The sequence below is a fragment of the Peromyscus eremicus genome, chromosome 3 (assembly GCF_949786415.1).
Source record: "Peromyscus eremicus chromosome 3, PerEre_H2_v1, whole genome shotgun sequence".
Taxonomy (NCBI): Eukaryota; Metazoa; Chordata; class Mammalia; order Rodentia; family Cricetidae; genus Peromyscus; species Peromyscus eremicus.
The window spans coordinates 7,400,300-7,420,701 of NC_081418.1; the positions used below are offsets into that span (position 1 = coordinate 7,400,300).

Below are 20,402 nucleotides of genomic sequence, written 5' to 3' on the forward strand. Positions count from 1 at the left end.
ATTCATCAATCTATTCTTTCTAAATATTTAAAATATTTTCCTAACAAAAGTTATATATGCATTATTTACAGTGAAATAATACTCTTTAACATAGCTTCTTTGGTAATAAACCCCAACTACTGATTATTCTAACAATGCTCAAAAACAAGCAGAACTCTGGTTTGGGTGGAGAAATACAACAAACCTGAGTACATATTTCATTCACGAAGAATTATGGAAGCTTAGCTTATCAATCTAGATTTGAAGTAAAAAATCCTAAGCCCTATATGCTTCATAATTACAGTCAAATATACTAACTGTGTTACTTACTCCCCATGGAACCTCGACACAAAGGAAACTACACCATCTGGCTGGATGTCGTCGTTCCTGTGGACCAATAAGAGGAAAGGCAGATGGGGGCAGATGGGCTACCTTGAACTTTGGAGTCCGTCATGTCAGATGAGCAAAAAGAACAAACATTTACCTTAAAGATAAATGAGAAAAAAAAACCCATAAAATCTGGTTTTCCTTCTCTTCACTCGGTTTTGCTTGCCCCAAGTGAATAAATCCAACATTTTCTTTGACCTCATGATTGTGAGTACTCTTTTCCCCCTCTACTTGGCCAAAGCTGAATCTCTTTAAAACTAGTGGACCTTCACAAACACTCTTGAAATAAGACTACTATTTGACAAACAGGTTCAATAAGCATCACTTCAACAAATACTCTTGAGTATATCTATAGAAGTGAGGTCTGAAGTGTGTTTCTTAAGACAAGGCATTTTTTTCATAAAGTCATCAATGAGTTACAAGTTCCCAGAAACCCTGAGGAAGGAAGACCACTTGCTCCCTAGAAAATGGATTTGTTAGGTGAACCTATGTTTTAAAAAAATATATAGTGTTTGATTGGAAAAATTATAGCACTTTGTGATTAGCTAACCAGAGAAGTAAATATGTCAACATACAATGGAACGATTTAATTACATGTGGTCAGATGGTCCTATTTCCAATAAGGTTATGGACCTTATACATCTATGAGAATTATATGTCAAACAATTAAGTTGAGTAGTACTTTCATTTCTGTTTCAAGCCATGACTCTGAACATATTCTACAATCCATGTTGGACATCAACTCTATACCTATTTTGGACACTGCTTCCTTAAAAGTCTGGCTATCAGTAGGTATTTATTTTATAGCTACCAGGTAAGTGTAAATATCATTGAAATAGAGGAGCAAAAATGGTATAAAATGTCATTAATTATCTGCAGACAGAATCCTTGAAGGGTTTCCACATGACTCTGCACAAACTGGCTCCTTCAGAGAGGTGCAAGAAAGGGTATATTCTAAATCAACAGCTGATCACCTTACATACTTGTTTTGCTTTGAGGGAGGCCATGAATTATCATCATAATGAACATAGCAATGACCTGTACTTTAGCATATCAATCTTCATGACAAATATGAGTGTGGTCACATGACAGCATGCCACATGTTGAAGAACACAAAAATGAGAGAGTAAATTTAATCATGATTCCAATGAGAAACTGAACTCACGGCCTTTCTATGATTTATTTCTTTTATGAAAGCTACCCCTACATTTCCAGCCACTCATCACCTAATACTCTCCAACTCCATATATTCCTTGCTCCATTATATGCTGGTGTTCTAGGATTTCTCTTCTATTTAAGCCTTTTTTAAAGTGCTTCTTCTCCATTGTTTAGATGTGTGAAGCATGTTGAGGCTAAGATAATAGGACACAGGTAGGGAGATTGTGGCAAACTGAAGGACACGTCATGTGGAAAGGTAGTCAAACTAACTGTTTTTAACACTGCTCAAATTCATCAAATTAAAAATTTGGTGAATCCAGACCTGTAATAGACATGTAGTTTCACACTTGTTAGGAAATTTCAGCCACTTATTTTCAAATTTGACATATAAGCTAAACATAAAACTCTATTCTAAGCCATTCTCCTAAGCAACCAAACTAAACATTTAACTGTCTACTAGAGATCTCCTATTGGATGTCCTTGAGCAAGGTTTTGCTATAAATGTTCTTGACTTTTTAAAACCCTTTGTCTGAAGCATTGTAGGCCACCCACATCCACAACTGTATAAGATTTCACTATAGACCTAATTGCTGCCTCCCATTAAATCTGATGACTCTCTACTCCCTATGCCTTGGCTTAGTCTTTGTTGATATCTTAACTATCCTTCTAATGAAATTTCTCTTCTTTAACCATTTGCAACTATTTCTCTAGTTCATCGAGTGCATCATACATGAGTAATTCATGCTGCTAAATTTGTTAATTCTTCTGATAATAAATTCTTCATGGCAGTTTTGCTTTATGATTTTGGGTATGCTTTTTAAACACGTGGATCTTTCTCTGCAGAGACTAACCATGTATTTAATGTTGCTTTCCTTTCTTACCTGAGAAAGATAAAGTAACTCCATCTCAGAGACTAATATCTGTGTTTTCATTACTGTGGTATTCCTCCTCAACTGAACTTTTCAGTTTTTTCCATTGACTGTCCTCTAAGTTACTAGATTTTTTTTTTAATGGAAGACTTGTCTTATTTTAGAAATAGGAAAAAGCTCACAGGATAGGTTGTATTTTTGTTTCCTTCCAAGCCATCATATTGTAACTAAAGGGAAGAGATTGACAAAATATTTGTAGGTTTTGGTCAAGAGACAGTCACAAAGGTCAAGTACTTTTTTATTTAAAATTTAATCCTTCAAAATATAGTAACAACTAGAGATCTAGGGTGAGATGTGGGTAGTAAAAAAATGGGCTCTTTAAAAATGGAATTAAGTGTGGAGAACAGAAAGAGGAAAAAGCTTAGACCATATGTACAATATTATTCTCTTAAGTTTTTTCATAGTTACATAAAATGAGAGTTAAGCTTAGATTCAGTGACTTACTGGAGAAAGAAGAACCTTTCATAGGTGACTATATTGTGCTATACTTTATCAGAACTACATCAGCAGTTTTAACCACACAAATCTGCCCTCTTGGAAATAATCCTCTGAGATGGAACCCAAAGGAATCATGTGTAAAACTTGGTGGTACCTCCAAGAAGAAAGCCATTTCAATGCCATAAGTTGTCTTCTTATCAGATTCTAGAAAGATTTACGCATGGTCATGACTACCAAACTCAGCTATAAATATATATATTAGGAATATTTATGTATTTATAATATGCCACACGATTAAAAGCCTATTTAAATCTTACTAGCAAAATAGTTACAATTACTTAAGTAACTTGTACATGTATTTGAGATCAATGTCTAACCAAAGATGAACGACTTAGGGTAAGAAAGGAAATGAATGATAGTGTATGGGAAATTGAGAATATGGCCACTATGTTGTTACTCATGTGATCTGAAAAACTCATGATCTAACACAGAACTAGGGAGAAAGTTTAAAAATAGCAACTAGTGGTTCAGAGTTTATAATTATTCAGTCTTACAATTAAACATTACCTTTTGGCTATTTTTATCACTATTGAAATACACAGAGAACAATTTAAATGTGATAGCAGTTTCTTTCTTTCTTCCTTAAAGGGAATAAGAAATAGTTTATTCTAGAGCCATTACGAGTGACCACAAACACAGATTATGTTGCCCTAAATTCCATGTTCCAATGTAGAAGCCGTTTCATAGGGTTTTTATAGATGTATAGAACAAAGAGAGCCACAAATCAAGCCAACTTTATATTGGCGGTAACATCACAGAGACAGGTACACCAAGATGGGGCATGTTGTCTTTATAATTGTTGCTGCCTTTTAAGCCACCGTTTGTTAATCAGCAACTGCAACTATGCTGCTACTCCCAGCAGCTCCCTGCAAAGGCCGCAGCCTGAGGGGATTCTGTTCCCTCAGCACCGACTCCTTCAAAGCTACCAAAGGAATTTATGGGATCAGAGGCTAATTACTTTATCTTGATCTAGTTTTAGTGTCTGGAACAGCCATTCTCTGCCCCATTCCATATCTGAACTAACACCTTGTGATATTAAAGCAACAATAAACAAAACAAAACGAAAACCAAACCACCACCAACAGAAAACTCATAGAAGCTGTTAACAGTGAACACTAGCTTCCACCAATCCAAGAGCTAAGAATATCATCAGATAACATCTTGGGCCTATAGAAAAGTTTCCTCTGTTGTAGAATAGTATTTTAATGTGTGTTACTTTTGTTTTTGCTCTGGAATGTTTGTTTAATGATGTAAAGATGTGTTATATTTGTTTGATTAAATAAAATTCACCTATAGTCAGGAGGCTGAGTCTGCAACTAGCCAACAGAAAGTAATAGGGAGGAGAGAAGGGCTTTTAAGCGTGGGCTGAGAAAAGGACAGGGGCTTTTGGGGAGATGTGAACAAGAAGAGGGGGTAAGTGAATTACTATTCAGCCTCCCTGAGGAGCAGAATTCCACCCCAACCTTTGAATCTTGAGTTCTACAGAGGGACAGAGATTTTGATAGCAGTTTCTTAACTTAGCATCCTAATTAGTTCTACTGATGTAAGACAGTGATTCATAAAATGACAGTCTGACATCTTAGACAGAGAACAGTAATGGCGAGCCAAATACATACTAAAACAATGTGTGGCCATTATGATTTGTGAGCATTTTATACATATATATCAAATCATACATATGTAATCATGAATGGAGCAGTCCCTTAATTCACCTATGCTGCAAAACATTTTGTGAAAGTGAATAAAATATATCATCTATATAAGTCCAACTTCGTTAGACAAATAAAAGTCTACGGGGCAAAATAAAACAATGCAATGCTTTAAAATCCTAAAATAGATTACGAAAGTGTAGTATTTACCAACATTTATTATCTTTTCTGAAAAACGTGTCAATTGTAGAAACCAATTTAGTAATAGAGATCAAAACACATGAATTGTAAAGGATTAGATGATAGATTTATTATTATTATTATTATTATTATTATTATTATTATTATCATTGGGTTTTAGAGACAGGGTTTCTCTGTGTATCCCTGGATGTCCTGGAACTCTCTCTGTAGACCAGACCAGCCTCAAACTCACAGAGATCTGCTTGCCTCTGCTTCCTAAGGGCTGACATTAAAGGCACATGCTACCACCACCCAGCGAGAATAGATAATTTCATATCCATTTCTTGTAAAAAGCGATTTTCTTCATCGAGGTTAAATATTCAACTATATTTAAATTATAAAAGATAAGCAGGTGGAATGTTGCCACCAACTTTAATACACTGAGAAAAGCAACTGGAGACATGTAGAGAAACTAATGTCTCCTAATTACTGCTCTCCTTTGTTTTGCTTAAATAGACAACTTTGATATTTTCTTGAGATATGCCCATCTGAGGGGAAAAAGTTAAGTTCTGCGTCCCCTCACTATGAAGCTGTGCACTTTATTATAGGCTGCAAACAATGAGTGAACAAAGAAGTGATAAGTGCAACCTTCATAACAGGCTCTGTGGGGGAAAGGGATTTCCTCTAATGCCACCACCTGCTTTTTGTGGAAAGAGAGAGAGACAGACAAACAGACAGAGACAGAGAGAGACAGAGACAGAGACAGAGAGACAGAGAGAGACTGAGCAAGAGAGACTGAGACCATGAAAAACTAACAGCAAAATATGATCCTGGAGAGTCTAAAGAGTAACTATGAGTTCCCACACTATCCCTGGTATCCAGAAAGAGAATAATCAAAATACTTCTCAGGTATTTAATTATCTTGTCATAATTCCTCATAAATTCTAAAAAAAAATGACATGAAATATTTCAAATCAACTATACCTGGTTATATAGAAGGATCATTGATGGTTCAATTAAACTTAAAATTTAACACAAAATTGTATCAGCTATATTATTTCTCAAAATCCTTCTGTAAGTAACTTAATGTCTTTGCGGCAACTCCTCCAAATTATAATTTTGACTAATTATATTATTGTTTTGAGTAGGAATTAGATGTACAGCATCAATTTTGATTACATAAACATTTAGGTGCAATGAAAATATTTTCTCAAATACTTAGTAGAATTTTTCACACACTTCTCTAATTTTTTGTTTGTTTTATTTTTAATTACATGTATTTGCAAGTGTGTGTGTGTGTGTGTGTGTGTGTGTGTGTGTGTGTGTGTGTGTTTATGTGTGTAGTGTACAGGAGTTTACTTCCCAGTGGAGGCCAGAAAAGGGCACCAGATCTCCTGGAGCTAAAGTTACATGTTGCTGTGAGCCACCCAACGCAGCTGCTCCTAACCACAGTCGGGTCTTCTGCAAGAGCAACAAGTTCTTTTATAGCAAAGCCATGTCTCCAGCTCCTTCTCTTGACTTTTAAGGTCTTTAAAATATTTGAACTTGTATTTGAAAGTAAATCTCCTCAAATTCCTTATGGAAACGTGGTAAATAAATTAAAAGTTAATACAGATACTCTTTAAAATATTTTAACTACAAACAAGATGTATTCTAATTTATTATAAAACCTTCATACTTATAAAAGGATTCAGATTCACTAATACTATCACAAGCTAATAAAATTTATATGTGTCAGGTAACTGTTACTCAAGTAAGTATGAAAAAATCTAATTTTGCCAGCATTCAGAAATATATATTCCAATCCATATATTTCTGATAAATTGAACCTCAGAATATTTCAACAAGGTCATAAAGCCACTAAGAATAATAGTATTTTGAACAATAGGCTTCCCCTATGTGTAGGGTACAACGTGATTATTGGTAGATAAAAATAATCAAAACAATAAAAAAACAATTTTAATGTGCTAAATGTTCTTTTAATATAATGCCAAGCAGTGCTTAAGGAAATAATTAGTTTGTAAATTGAAAAGAGCAGTGGAATTTGGTCTAATTTTTCTGTAAATGGTATATATATATATATATATATATATATATATATATATATATATATATATTATATATACCATTAAATGATCCAAAACCTCCAACAGAACCACTTCTGGGAATCTATCCTGTAAACAAAATTAAAATTTTATTAAAAATTTTTATACACAAATATATTTTTACATTGATCTGAATTGAATGTTCAAAAACGGAAATTTTATATCTTCAGCAGAAGAGTTCATTTCATGGTATCATATCAACTTAAATTATTATCTAACATCTATTCAACAACACAGTAAATAATTTTACTACTTTATAAGTCAGTTATGTGAATGCTTGTAAGGTCGATCATGGTTGCACATGACTGCAATACCAGTCACCCCTTACATAGCAAGACTGTTTCACAAAACCTAAACTGAAAAAAATAACAAAGCAAATTTTAAAAAATGTTAATTTAAAAACTTTAAAAGACAAAAGATATGGGAATATGATTTTATAACAGGGTAAGAAATTGTTAGATGTCTTTTCTCCTTCCTTTAAGTATTGAACTCTATAATGTCCAGAGTCTTTACATATGTCAAGTATATTCTCCATAGAAATACATACTCTCATTAGAATTCAGGTTAGAAATGGAATGAACTCAAAACAGTTTGAGTCAACTGCAGCACATCTTAGATGAAAAATAACTTGGGGTTCTACGTGTGTGAGTCATGTCTCTGTGGAGGGCAGAGGTCAATGTCAAGTGTCTTTTCTCAATCACTCTCCAGGTTCTCTCTTGAGAATGGATCCCTCATTCATCTCACAGATCGGCTACACTGGCTGAGCAACAATCCTGCAGCAGCACCAACTCCTTAAGTGAGTGCTGGGTGTCAGAGCTCAGGTCGTCCTGCTTGGGCAGCAAGCACTTCAGTCACTGACTCAGATTCCAAGCCAAAGCTCTGGAACTTTAACAGGATGCAATAACCTCCGGGTAACTAGAATTTCAAGGCTTGTCTGAGCAGGACCTGGTTTCTGAATCCTATTATTTTCTTTATACTATATAACATTCTCTGCCAATGTGTACATAAAGAAAGAGATAATATCTCTCCAAATACTTAATAGTAATTTCTGAATTTTAAACTTAAATATTGATTTTTTGATATCCCTAAACTTTTGGTTAAATTTGCTGAAGTCTATCTTAGCAATGCACCATTTTATAGGAATAATTATAACACATAACTGCTGTGGAATAATCCTTCCGTACACTGTGAACATGTATTACTCGCCTTGGTTAATAAAGAGTTGACTGGCCTACAGCTCGGCAGAAAGAGATTAGGTGGAGAGCCAGACTAGGAGGATCCTGGGAAGGAGGAGGGCAGAGTCAGGGAATCACCAGGAGACAAAGAGGGAGCAAGACATGATGGAGAGCAGGTAAAGCCAAGTAACAATACACAGATTAAAAGAAATGGATTAATTTAAGTTATAAGAGCTAGTTAAAGAGAAGGCTAAGCGATGAGCTGATCACTTATAATTAATATTGAGTCTCTGTGTCAGTTATTTGAGAACTGGTGGGCAGGAAAGAAAAGTCTTCCTATACATAACATTATGATTCACTTATTTTGGTTGTGATGAAGCAGCAGAAAATACAGATCTGTCAGTAACTCCGCTTCCATGGATTCATTTCTCTATTACAGAGGGTTTTTTCAATACTGAAACAGGAGAAATAAATAACATCAAACGCATTTTTTCAATATTTGAGAGACCGTCTCGGCATGTCGCTTATGAAGAAAGCATTGGCTGTGCTTTCAGTATTCCACATACAAAACTCATGCCTGCTTCTCCACTCGTGATTGGCGAACAGTCTACCCTTGAAGCACTGTGATGGAAAATGGGTCAGTACTCACTAAAACACAGTTTCACACTTCTGACTGTGTGCTTCATTTCCATGTAAGACAAAAGAAAATTTGTGACTAACAAGTAAATATAACTAAGCAAAACTGCTTTGCTTGACAGAAAATGTAATTGCTTGTATAAGTGTTAGAACCAAATGTTTATTTGCTATATTTAGTGACATCTTCACAAAGTAACTCTCTAGGAGATAAAAATTATAAAATCAGTGTCAGTGTTTCATGAATTGAATGTTTGTTAATAGATACAATTAGTATACTATCAAGAAAATTGATGATGAATTTGTATTATTTTTCGGTCTTTGAGATTATAATTACAGTGTCTTATCCTTCACTTTCAACTCCAAAGCCTCCCATTAACCTACCTAGCGCTTCCTCAAATCCGTAGCCAAATTATTTTCAGATACAAATACTAATTCTAATTCTGTGGTTGACACATTGTGCACCCCAATAAACTTATCTGGGGTCAGAGAACAGAACAGCCACTATATTAAACATAGAGGATAGACAGTGGTAGCTCACACCCTTAATCCTAGCATTCCCGAGGCAGAGATCCATCTGGATCTCTGTGAGTTCAAGGCCACACTGGAAACAGAGCCAGGTACAGTGGCACACACCTTTAATTTCAGGAAGTGATGACAGGAAGCAGAAAGGTATATAAGGTGTGAGGACCAGGAACCAGAGGCTTTTTAAGCTCTTAGGCTTTTGAGCACCAGTTCAGCTGAGATCCATTCCAGTGAGGACTCAGAGGAAACAAGATCAGCTGAGGAGTTGGCCAGGTGAGGTTGGCTGTGGCTTGTTCTGTTTCTCCGATCTCTCAGTTTTTACCCCAATAGCTGGCACTGAGTTTTTTTTATTAATAAAATCTTTTAAAATTTGTGTTACATAATTCTAACTCTTATTCTGATACCTTTCAATAAACTGTGAAAAACATTTTTATTCATTGACAGACTGTCCTTAATACCCATTCTGCATCATTAAGATCACATGTACTCTCTTTAGAATAGGAAAGACATCACAAGCAAACCATGTATTTTAGAGAAAAGATTAGATCTTTATAAAGAAGCTTAGTGTGGAGATGGGGAGACGGCCCAGCAGCTGGAAACACTTGGAGAGGACCTGGGTTTTGTTCTAAGCACCCACACGACAACTCACAACCATTTGTAATTCTAGTTCCAGGGGATCGTATTCCATATTCAGACTTCTGTGGGAACTAGGCCCACATATAGGCATACACACATACAGGCAAAAAACTCTTACACAGAAAATAAAAAGAAAGAAAAAAAAACACTTAGGTTTTCATCTATGAAAGAAAAAAACGTGTTTTTCACAGTGTTATTGTACAAATTAAGATAATTTGTGAAAGATGGTTAATAGGATACCAGAAATTTTAGTACTCAGTTAAATCTGTTATTTGAAGACATTAGTAGAGTTGTCCATTCTGGCAGTTGTAATGGATCAGTACTATATATATATTATATCATGTGCTCAGCCTTGCAAAGGTAACACACATATCTAAGCCACTGCGGCACACACTGAGGAACATAGAGGTGTGCTGGTTCAGAAACAGACAACTAGAAAGCCATTTCTAATACAGAAAGGCCAGTAAGCAGTCAGTACAAATTAGATAAGCAAAACACCCATCATCACCTCACCACATCTAACTAATGTTTTCCTTTTACCATCTAACATTCTCTTTAAATGTGTCAAATCCAGTTTCAGCTAAGTAATAATTTAATGTAAAAAATTTTAATACTCACATCAAGATCATCCTTAGCATTGTAGTAGACAACTTCATTGCTCTAAAAAGAGAAAAGAATGTTGCGTTGATTATAGAGTATAAACAAGAAACACTGGACCTAACAACACACTTCTGACTATTTTAAGTAACAAGCAATACTGCTTTTTAAATTACATCCTATGAAACCCATAGACGCCCTAACATTTTTAGAAACACTGAAGCAGCAAATCAGAACAACCAGAACAGCACATCTTGCAGCAGAAAGAATCCCAGTACAGGACTGAGAAACATCATCCACAGAAAAAAAATAAGGATTTCACGGTGAATGTATCCTTAGCATACCCAGACAAACACATAAACATGATAAATAATGAACACTATTAAAATTAGGTAAGACAATTTTTATATTAGTTTTAAAAGCTTTTAATCTTCATATATAACTTTCCACAATGTCGACAGTTGAAGACATAGTACATAATGTCAGAAATTTTTCATGAGATTTTAGTAGTGAAATTCAGATAGTAAAAAGTACCAAATTATATGTGTCAGATTATATAACTATCAAGTTATATGTTAATATTATTTCTCACTGGGCAATGGTGGCACATACCTTTAATCCCAGCACTTGGGAAGCAGAGGTAAGTGGATCTCTGTGAGTTCAAGGCCAGCCTGGTTTACAGAGCTAGTTCCAGGGCAGCCAGGGCTACACAAAGAAGCCTTGTATTAAAAAAAAAAAAAAAAACAGCAAAAAAGTATCTATGCTATTCTTGTGACGTAGTAAATTAGTGTCTACATTTGAGCAAGAATAAACAATCAACAGTTTCTCTAAACATGATTTTGCTGAAATATACTGAAATGTGTTCTTTTAGATCTAGTTTTTTACGTGTGAGAGTTCTGTCTCATGTACATATGTGTATCGTGTGCATGCCTAGTGCTTGTGGAGGACAGAAGAGGGTGCTGGATCCCCTGAACTGATGAGCTGCCACGTAGGCTCTGGACACTGAATTCAGATCTCCTGCAAGTATAACTAATGCTCAAAGTTGTTGAGCCATTATCAACAATTTGGTGGCTTCCAAAATACTGAAAATATTAATTAGGACTGTAAACTGTGCTGCAGAAGGACAGTATAAAAGGACAAAAATGACTGTCAGGGATTTCAAACTCCTTTTCTTGCATCGAGAGGCTAGTTCTGTCTGCTATAATAAATTGGACACTATATAAAGATGCATTTTTCTGTGTCTCATAAACATTTACCAGCACGGACAATTCTAAACCTGTATGAAAAGCAAGCTTATAATACACTATTTTTAAAGGAACCTTACTTGGGCTCTATTTTAAAAATGTACTAAGTTGAGGTACAGGCCACACCCATCAGAAAAAGAGGTGAGTGACCCACTTGCCAGCCGAGTTGGCCCATTCCCTAGATTCTGGTCCACAAAACTCATCCCACAACCCTTACCCTCCAGTCTCACCACTTCCACCACTGCTGAGCCCTGCCCCCACCTCAGAGGACTCCTATAGGTCAGGTGCAAGCCACACCAGTCAGAAGATTGGGTGTACGACCCTCCCTTCCAGCCAAACTGCCCCACTCCCCAAATTCTGTTCTCCAAGACCCATTCCACAGCTCTTGCCCCACTACTTCCTTAAACCCACCACTGCTGGATCCTGCCCTCATCCTGGCTAACTGTTACTGCTAAGGTGCAGGCCACATCAGTCAGAAGAACAGGTGAGGGAGCTGCCTGTCAATTGAACTGCCCCACTTCCAACATTCTGTTCCCCATGACCCATCCCACAGACCTATTCCTCCCACCTCATCATCATCCTTATGGCCAGCCCTTACCCCAACTCCAGCTGACTTCACCTGCTCAGGTGCAGGCCACACCAGTCAGAAGAACAGAGAACCCCCTACTGTAACAAATGCCAAGCTAATGGCCAGAAGGCCAGTTCACAATCTGAACAAAGAATCCCTAATAGATCAGAGGTCACACCACCTGTCAGAAATTCAGGCCGCAAAGACGAGAAGGCCAAAGAAGAAACAGAAACCAAGGAACAGAACATCTGTCCAACAAAGGCCAACTCAGAAATTAGAACCTAGACATCCCAAACCCAGATGCCTAAACACCAGTATAAGAATACAACCAATAACAGCCTGGCCAATATGGCACCACCAGAGCCCAGCTATCCTGACATTAAGACCTGAATATGTTAATGCAGCAGAAGCCCAAGAAAACGACCTTAAAACCAACTTTGTGAAGATGCTAGACATCCTTAAAGAGGAAATTTAAAACTCTCTTAAAGAAATTGAGGAAGACAATCAAAAGAATTTGAGGAAATCAATAAATCCATTAACAAATACAAAGAAAGTCAAGAAAAAACAAAGTGGTGAAGGAAACTAATCAAGACTTGTAAATCGAAATAGAAACAATAAAGAAAATGCAAACTGAGGGAATTCTGGAAATGGAAAATCTAAGTAAGCAAACAGAAACTATAGACACAAGCATCACCAATAGAATACAAAAGATGGAAGAGAGACTCTCAGGCATTGAAGATATGACAGAAGAAACAGATTCATCAGTCAAAGAAAATGCTAAATCTAAAAACCTCATAACAACATATACAGGGAATCTGGGACACTATGAAAAGACCAAACATAAGAATAATAGGAATAGAAGAAGGTGAAGAATCTCACCTCAAAAACCCATAAAATATGTTTAATAAAATCATAGAAGAAAATTTTCCTATCCTAAAAAAGGAAATGCCTATAAAGGTACAAAAAGTGTACAGAACACCAAATACATTGGATCAAAAAAGAAAGTTAACCACATCATATAATAATCAAAACACTAAACACATAGAATAAAGAAAGAATATAAAAAGCTACAAAGGAAAAAGACCAAGTAACATATAAAGGCAGACCTATCAGAATTATACCCTACTTCTCAATGGAGATTCTAAAAGCCAAAAGTGCCTGGACAGATGTCTTGCAAACTCTAAGAGAACACAGATGCCAACCCAGACTACTATACCCAGCAAAACTCTCAATCACCATAGATGGAATAAACAAGATATTCCATGATAAAGTCAGATTTAAACAGTATCTGTCCACAAATCAATCCTTACAGAAGGTACTTGAAGGAAAACTCCTACAAAATAAAGTTAAATACATCCACAAAAACACATGCAATGGATAATCACACGGCAGCAAACACCAAAGAAGGGAAACACACACACCTACTACCACCACCAAAACCAAACTCAAGAAACTAGACAACATCAGACCAAATAATCCAATTAAAAGTGAGGTACAGATCTAAATAGAGAATTTTCAACAAAGGAATCTCAAATAAAGAATTGTTTCACATCCTTAGCCTTCAAGGAAATGTAAATCAAAATGACTCTGAGATTCCATGGTACACCTGTCAGAATGACTAAGATCAAAACAGAAGTGACAGCTCATGTTGGAGAGGCTGTGGAGTAAGGGGAACAACACTCCATTGTTGGTGGGAGTGCAGACTTGTACAGCCACTTTGGAAATCAATGTGGCAGTTTCTCACAAAACAGGGAATTGATATACCTCAAGACCCAGCTATATCACTCCTGGGCATATGCCCAAAGCACACTCTACCATACCACAAGGACATTTGCTCAACTATGTTCATAGTAGCTTTATTTGTAGTAGCCAGAAACTAGAAACAACCTAGATGTCCCTCAACCAAAAAATAGATAAAGAAAATGTGGCATGTGTATACAATGGAGTATTACTCAACTGTTAAAAACAATGACATCATGAAATTTGCAGACAAATGGATGGACTAGAAGAGATCATCCTGAGTGAGGTAACCTATGCTCAGAAAGATAAACATGATATGTACTCATTCATAAGTGAATTTTAGCTGTAAAGTAAAGGATAACTAAGGTACAATCTGCAGACCCAGAGAAGCTAAGTAACAAGGAGGGCCCAAGGGGAGAGTATAGGTTGGACAAGGAGAGAGGAGAATTCTGGGAAGTGGAAGGCTGAGTGAGAGACACTGCCAGCTGTCGCCGCCATGACAAGCAGCATGTGAAGATGCCAGTAAGCCACGAGCCACATGGCAAGGTATAGATTTATAAAAATGGATTACTTTAAGATATAAGAACAGTTAGCAAGAAGCCTGCCACAGCCATACAGTTTGTAACCAATATAAGTCTCTGTGTTTACTTGGTCCGGTCTGAGCAGCTGTAGGACTGTCGGGTGATAGAGATTTGTCCTAACTGTGGGCCAGGTAGGAAAACTCTAGCTACAAATGGTGCCCAACGGCTCGAGTTTCCACCTTAAACCTGAGAATATTTAATAAGAATTCTAAACAGAGCCAAAACCAGGTTCCTGCTTCATGTCTCATACGGGCAGGTAGATGCTGCAAAACGCAGGTTTGAGCTACTGGTGGGTTCCTGGCATTTGCACTTGACCTGCAGTATGGCGGGAATGAGGCATCTAAAAGCAGCACATTACGCTGCTGCTGTGTGGTGGATTTAGCCTTTGCTAGTATTTAAAAAAAAAAAAAAAAAAAAAAAAAAAGAGGTTTCTGGGCTACACGCTGCTTGGATAAAAGCATAGACTCAGGATGGCTCCCAGAGCTGGCGGAAAATGTACCACCACCATGTTGGGAAGCTGAAGTGGGCAGAGCCAGCAGCCACAGCACTGTTTCAGTCTTACAAATGCTGCAATTTAAAGCAATAGATTCACAATAAGACAGATTCAGATGTAATAGTTTACAATGTGTGTAAAATATACATAGGCTTAAAAGAAACAAGATGAATATTACACAGAGAATCTGGATTGTGTTGTCTTTGGGATTTTTAACTGAAGAAAAACATTTGATTACAAAAGCTGTTGAGTTATGCCAAAATGTGTATTTTAAAGGTACCTTGACTTCAAAATTAGGATGTAAGAATATGTTGCTTTGGAAAGGAGGCTCTGCTTTTGTTTCCACAGAAAGCCAGAGGGTATGGATTTGTTCCAGATTAAGATACATCAGGTTTGACCAGCAAAGACCCCCTGAAAGGTCTCTGATGACACCATGGCCCAGAAGATCCAACATCCAGAACCGTTTCAAGGCAACTGGCTCAGACGATAAACTCTCATGGACTACTCCATAATCCTAAAATTTTCTTTGTTTCCCCATAAGATACAGCACCCCCCTCCAGCAGGAAGTAGTAAGAGAAGCTATGCCCAAATTCCCAAATATACCAAGCTGGCTTTGGAGATGTGTAAAAGTTAAAACCTTCCTCTTTAAAAAAAAAAGAAAAGAAAAGAAAAGGGGAAGTGCTGTGGGATGGTCTGTATGTCAAATTGCTTTGATTGGTCATTAAATAAAACACTGATTGGCCAGTGGCCAGGCAGGAAGTATAGGTGGGACAAGGAGAGAGGAGAATTCTGGGAAGCGGAAGGCTGAGTGAGAGACACTGCCAGCTGCCACCATGACAAGCAGCATGTGAAGACGCCGGTAAGCCACGAAGCACGAGGCAAGGTATAGATTTATAGAAATGGATTAATTTAAGATATAAGAACAGTTAGCAAGAAGCCTGCCACGGCCATATAGTTTGTAAGCAATGTAAGTCTCTGTGTTTACTTGGTTGAGTCTGAGTGGCTGTGGGATTGGTGGTAGACAGAGATTTGTCCTGACTGTGGGCCAGGCAGGAAAACTCTAGCTACACAAACGGTCTTGCTGTGAAGCAGAAATAGAACAGACATTGTCTGTGGATGTGGAGAGGGGCTTGTATTGGGGTGGGGATGGAAACAGGAAGAATCAGGTTGGGAGAAGATAGAGGGATAGAGTACAAGGATTGACAACTAGAGTCTGGGGCATCTCTGGGATGAGCTAGAAACCTAGAGCAATGGAAACTCCAGATATCTATGAGGATGACTCTAGTTGAGACACCTGCTATAGGGGATAAAGAGCCTAAACAGACCATCTTCTGTAACCAGACAAGTTGTCCAGTGGAAGCATTGGGACACCAATTCAATGACAAAACCTTCGACCTACAATCTGTCCTGCCTACAAGATGTGCTGGGGTAAAGGCAGCACAGAAATTGTGTGAGTGGCCAATCAATGACTGATCCAGCTTGAGACCCATGCCATGAGAAGGAGCTCACTCTTGACACTGCCTGGAGGGCCAGGAGCCAGAGGCTAGATAGCAAGGTACCTTAGGATAGAATCAAAAAGGATTGTCTAAAAAAAAAATTTTTAAAAAGTCAATGAAATGATTCCTAATAATATTCTGCTATACTGGTAGATTGGAGCCTAGACCAATGGTCATCAGAGAGGCTTCATCCAGCAACTGATGGAAATAGATGCAGACCACAGCCAAACATTAGGTGTGCTTGGAGAATCCTGAAGAGGAGAGGGAGGAGGGATTGTAGGAGCCATAGGGGTCAAGAAAAACTACAGAATCAACTAACATGGGCTCATAGGAGCTCACAGAGATTGAACTGACAACCAGGGAGCCCACATGGGACTGGCCTAGGCCCTCTGCACATATGCTACAGTTGTGTAACTTGGTCTTCTTATGGGAATAGGGGCTGTCTGTCTCTGTTGCTTGTTTTTGGGACCCTTTCCTCCTACCAGGTTGCCTTGTACAGCCTTTTAATAGAAGAGGAGGTGCCTAGTCTCACTGCAACTTGATATATGATGGCTGGTTGATATCCATGAGAGGTCTGACCTTTTCTGAAGAGAAACAGAGGGGTGGATAGGGTGGAGGGGGGGAGTCTGACAGGAGAGGAAGAGGGGAAACTGTGGTTGGCATGTAAAAAAAAAAAGACAGACAAAATAAATAAATACAAAAATACATAGTAAGTTGTTGTAACTGTCTTATAGAAAAAATACATGAAAGTCATGACATTTAGAAAAAAGTAGTAAATGAAGTCACTTTGGAAGTGTGGACATGTGGCTCTACAGTTATGTGCATGTACTGCTCTCTTATGGGACCTGAGTTCAGCTGCCAACAGGAACATAGGATGGCTTGTGATCACCTGTCACTCTAAGCTCCGGGAAACTTGAATCCCTCTTAAGGACTCTGGGCATTTTCACTCACTCAATGCATTCTCTCTCTCTCTCTCTCTCTCTCTCTCTCTCTCTCTCTCTCTCTCTCTCTCTCTCTCTCTCACACACACACACACACACACACACACACACTTATAAATCTTTTGAAAAACTGTCACTTTTTTCATGTGTTCACAAGTCTCAGTATATGTCTGAATGTGTGCATCTCCATGAAGGAAAACATAGTTTCCTTTCCCAACTTATAAAAATAGAGACCAGGACCCACCTTTTGTTGTTGATTTGAAAAACCCATCTGATACTGAGGAGACTAGACTAGTCTCTATAAAGAACCCAAAACTGTAAATATTAAAAATATTTACAGAACTCAAAACTGTAAATATTAAAAATTATGATTCACCTACTGGATTAAAACCTATATATTGGAATTTGTGTCAGAAAGAAATGATTGAACTTTAAAAACTATCATTTGATTTTTGAAGTGCCTGGGTAGTGAACTTTAATGAGCACAGAATGTCCAATTCCTGAAACTTCTTACAGCATCCCTTGTGACTGGATTAAACACAAAGGCAGGAGACACTCACGTGTCCCCTGAGACCCACACCTAATCACTGCTTTATTGATTCCACTTGCAATGCAGTCATTTACGTGTCCGAGACAATTTTCAGTTTAGAATGAGGATCCTGACAACAATTTAAACACAGAGTAAGCTAGTCTCCATTGTAGACTTCATTCTGTGTCACATGCTTCTTGCATTTACAAAATCAGAACATGTAGAAAGCTGAGGGAAGCTGTGCTACATTCCAAGCACCATTGTGCCATGTCAGGAAAAGCAGGAAATAAATTAAACCCTCCCTCTCTTACTGGAAACAGTTCAGTTTCACAGCACAACCTGGGGGAGGGGGTAGGGTTTGGTAGACAGTACTAGAGTGAATAGACTCAAGTGACTAATCAAATTGTTTCCTATATGTGATCATGGACAGAGGTTAAGCCTTCCACTCGCGACGTGAGGGTGTCCCCCAGGCTGTCAGGAGATGATCAAGAACAACAAGGCCAGCCAGGAGTAACTCAAACTGAACATTTTGATTCTGCTAAGATAAATTCTAGACGAAATTTAAATTCAGCCAAGTAAAATTAAACTAAAAAATTCAAGCTTGAGGATTTCTAACATGCTCCCATTTTTACTTACTACATTTTATATAAATCCTGTTATTTAACTATCCTTTCAAAATTTGTTCATTTCTCCTAAGACTGTTTTAGAAAATGATTAATCTGAAATTTATTGAAATTTTATGCATTTATACCAGGTCTTCTGGGTTTGAGATGACATCATTCATTATACTTGATATGTTAAAATGAACTAAAGAAAATACAAATGATACATGTGTGTTTGATTTAAATTTGAATATCTGTGCAATATACAAACTATATATAAGTACATACAGTTATGTTACACTGAATTAGTCATAAAATTGTAGACTGAACATCTGCATTCCTTTTTGAAGCCAAATATGTAAAATTTTCTATTTTAAAAGAGTTCATTCTTACTATAGTTTTTTATATGATCTAAATATACTTATATTTAGGATACATGTGTCTTTGGAGAAGATAAGACAATGATGAGGCACCAAGTCAAATTTCTGTTCTTGGGTTGGGAAGGTGACCCACCTTACAGGAATGAGCAACACCTAGCGACACACACCCTACATATCTATGTCTTCTCTGCCAGTAAAAGTCATGTGGCAGATTTGTCATTAGTAGCATATATTTCATTATTTCCTTACTTAACCTAACACAAAAGTTTAATTGGTCCATTCATTAGGATGAATGTGTTTAAGAACCAGGATTTGGAGACTTTGAATTGGTTACACAGTCCTCATCTATGGCAAAGTGATCCTAAAATATTAACATGAGCAAATTTTGTAACCATATTAAATATTTTTCTGGTTCCAGTTTCTTATATTTTCCTTTAGAAAGTAACAATATTTTTGTTTGGAATTCTTATTTATATATTTTCAACATTGTTTGCTTCAGAAATAATTAAGTTTCAGAGATCTCATATTAGGAATAAAAAAACATAGTGTGGTATGTGCAGTAATGTTAAACTAAATCAGCATGCAATGAGGTGACTCAAGTCATGGAGCCACCAAACTATGCAGAGTAAGATAAAGATACAATTCACAGAAATAAAGAGTAAGTTATTAACTCAAGCAGATTCTATAGTCAGATATTATAAGACAGAGAATTTTGATTAGAATGAACTCACTACCAAAAGAAAATTAGTAGAGGAAATTTTATTTTTAAAGAAAAAAGTTGAATACTAAAGATACAGACTTGAAGGAGAGGCACAAGTCTTAGCCGGGTCCTTCTCCACTTAAACTTTGTTCAGGAAGATTTCCGGAGCAGCATAAGGAGTCAGATCCCAAACCCTCAAAGGTTACTTCCATGTAGGTGTTCCATGACTTGAATCACTTTATGGCACTTGGATTTAGTTTAATGTTTCTCACATACCTTAGTATGTATTTTATGCAGCAGAAACAAGAGCTGTAAACGAGTAGAGCGTGAAGAGTAACCACTGTTATCCCTAATGATGACCATCAGCAATTATTCTGACTACCTTTTCAGTGCTAAGTGCTGGAGAACAGGATGAGTATGTTCTCACCAAGGGAGCAAAGGCACCCACTTCAGTACCTAAGTGGCCAGACGAATCGGTGAGGTCAGGCAAAACCCTAACGTGCTACATTAAAAATCTCTTGGTATCTGTAGATAGCAGATAATTAGACATCTCAAAGAATTAACTATATTTCCTCTTTATTAACAAGAAGGCAAGGGGAGATTGGGAGACTCTTAATCACTTACCCAGCCTCCCTAAAAGTCCCCTCAGTCCTTCCTTCCAGAAAGTAGTCAGACCA

General features: G+C 37.2%; 1 protein-coding gene across 2 annotated transcripts in view; it reads right to left on the reverse strand.

Annotated features, from left to right (window-relative positions):
- The window catches only part of Cacna2d1 (calcium voltage-gated channel auxiliary subunit alpha2delta 1), a 440,143-nt gene that overhangs the window by 170,377 nt on the left and 249,364 nt on the right, over positions 1-20,402 (reverse strand). For both annotated transcript variants that reach the window (XM_059257264.1, XM_059257263.1), the window contains exon 5: positions 10,473-10,514. In XM_059257264.1, the coding sequence (XP_059113247.1) occupies positions 10,473-10,514 (42 nt within the window). The remainder of the gene's footprint in view (positions 1-10,472; positions 10,515-20,402) is intronic.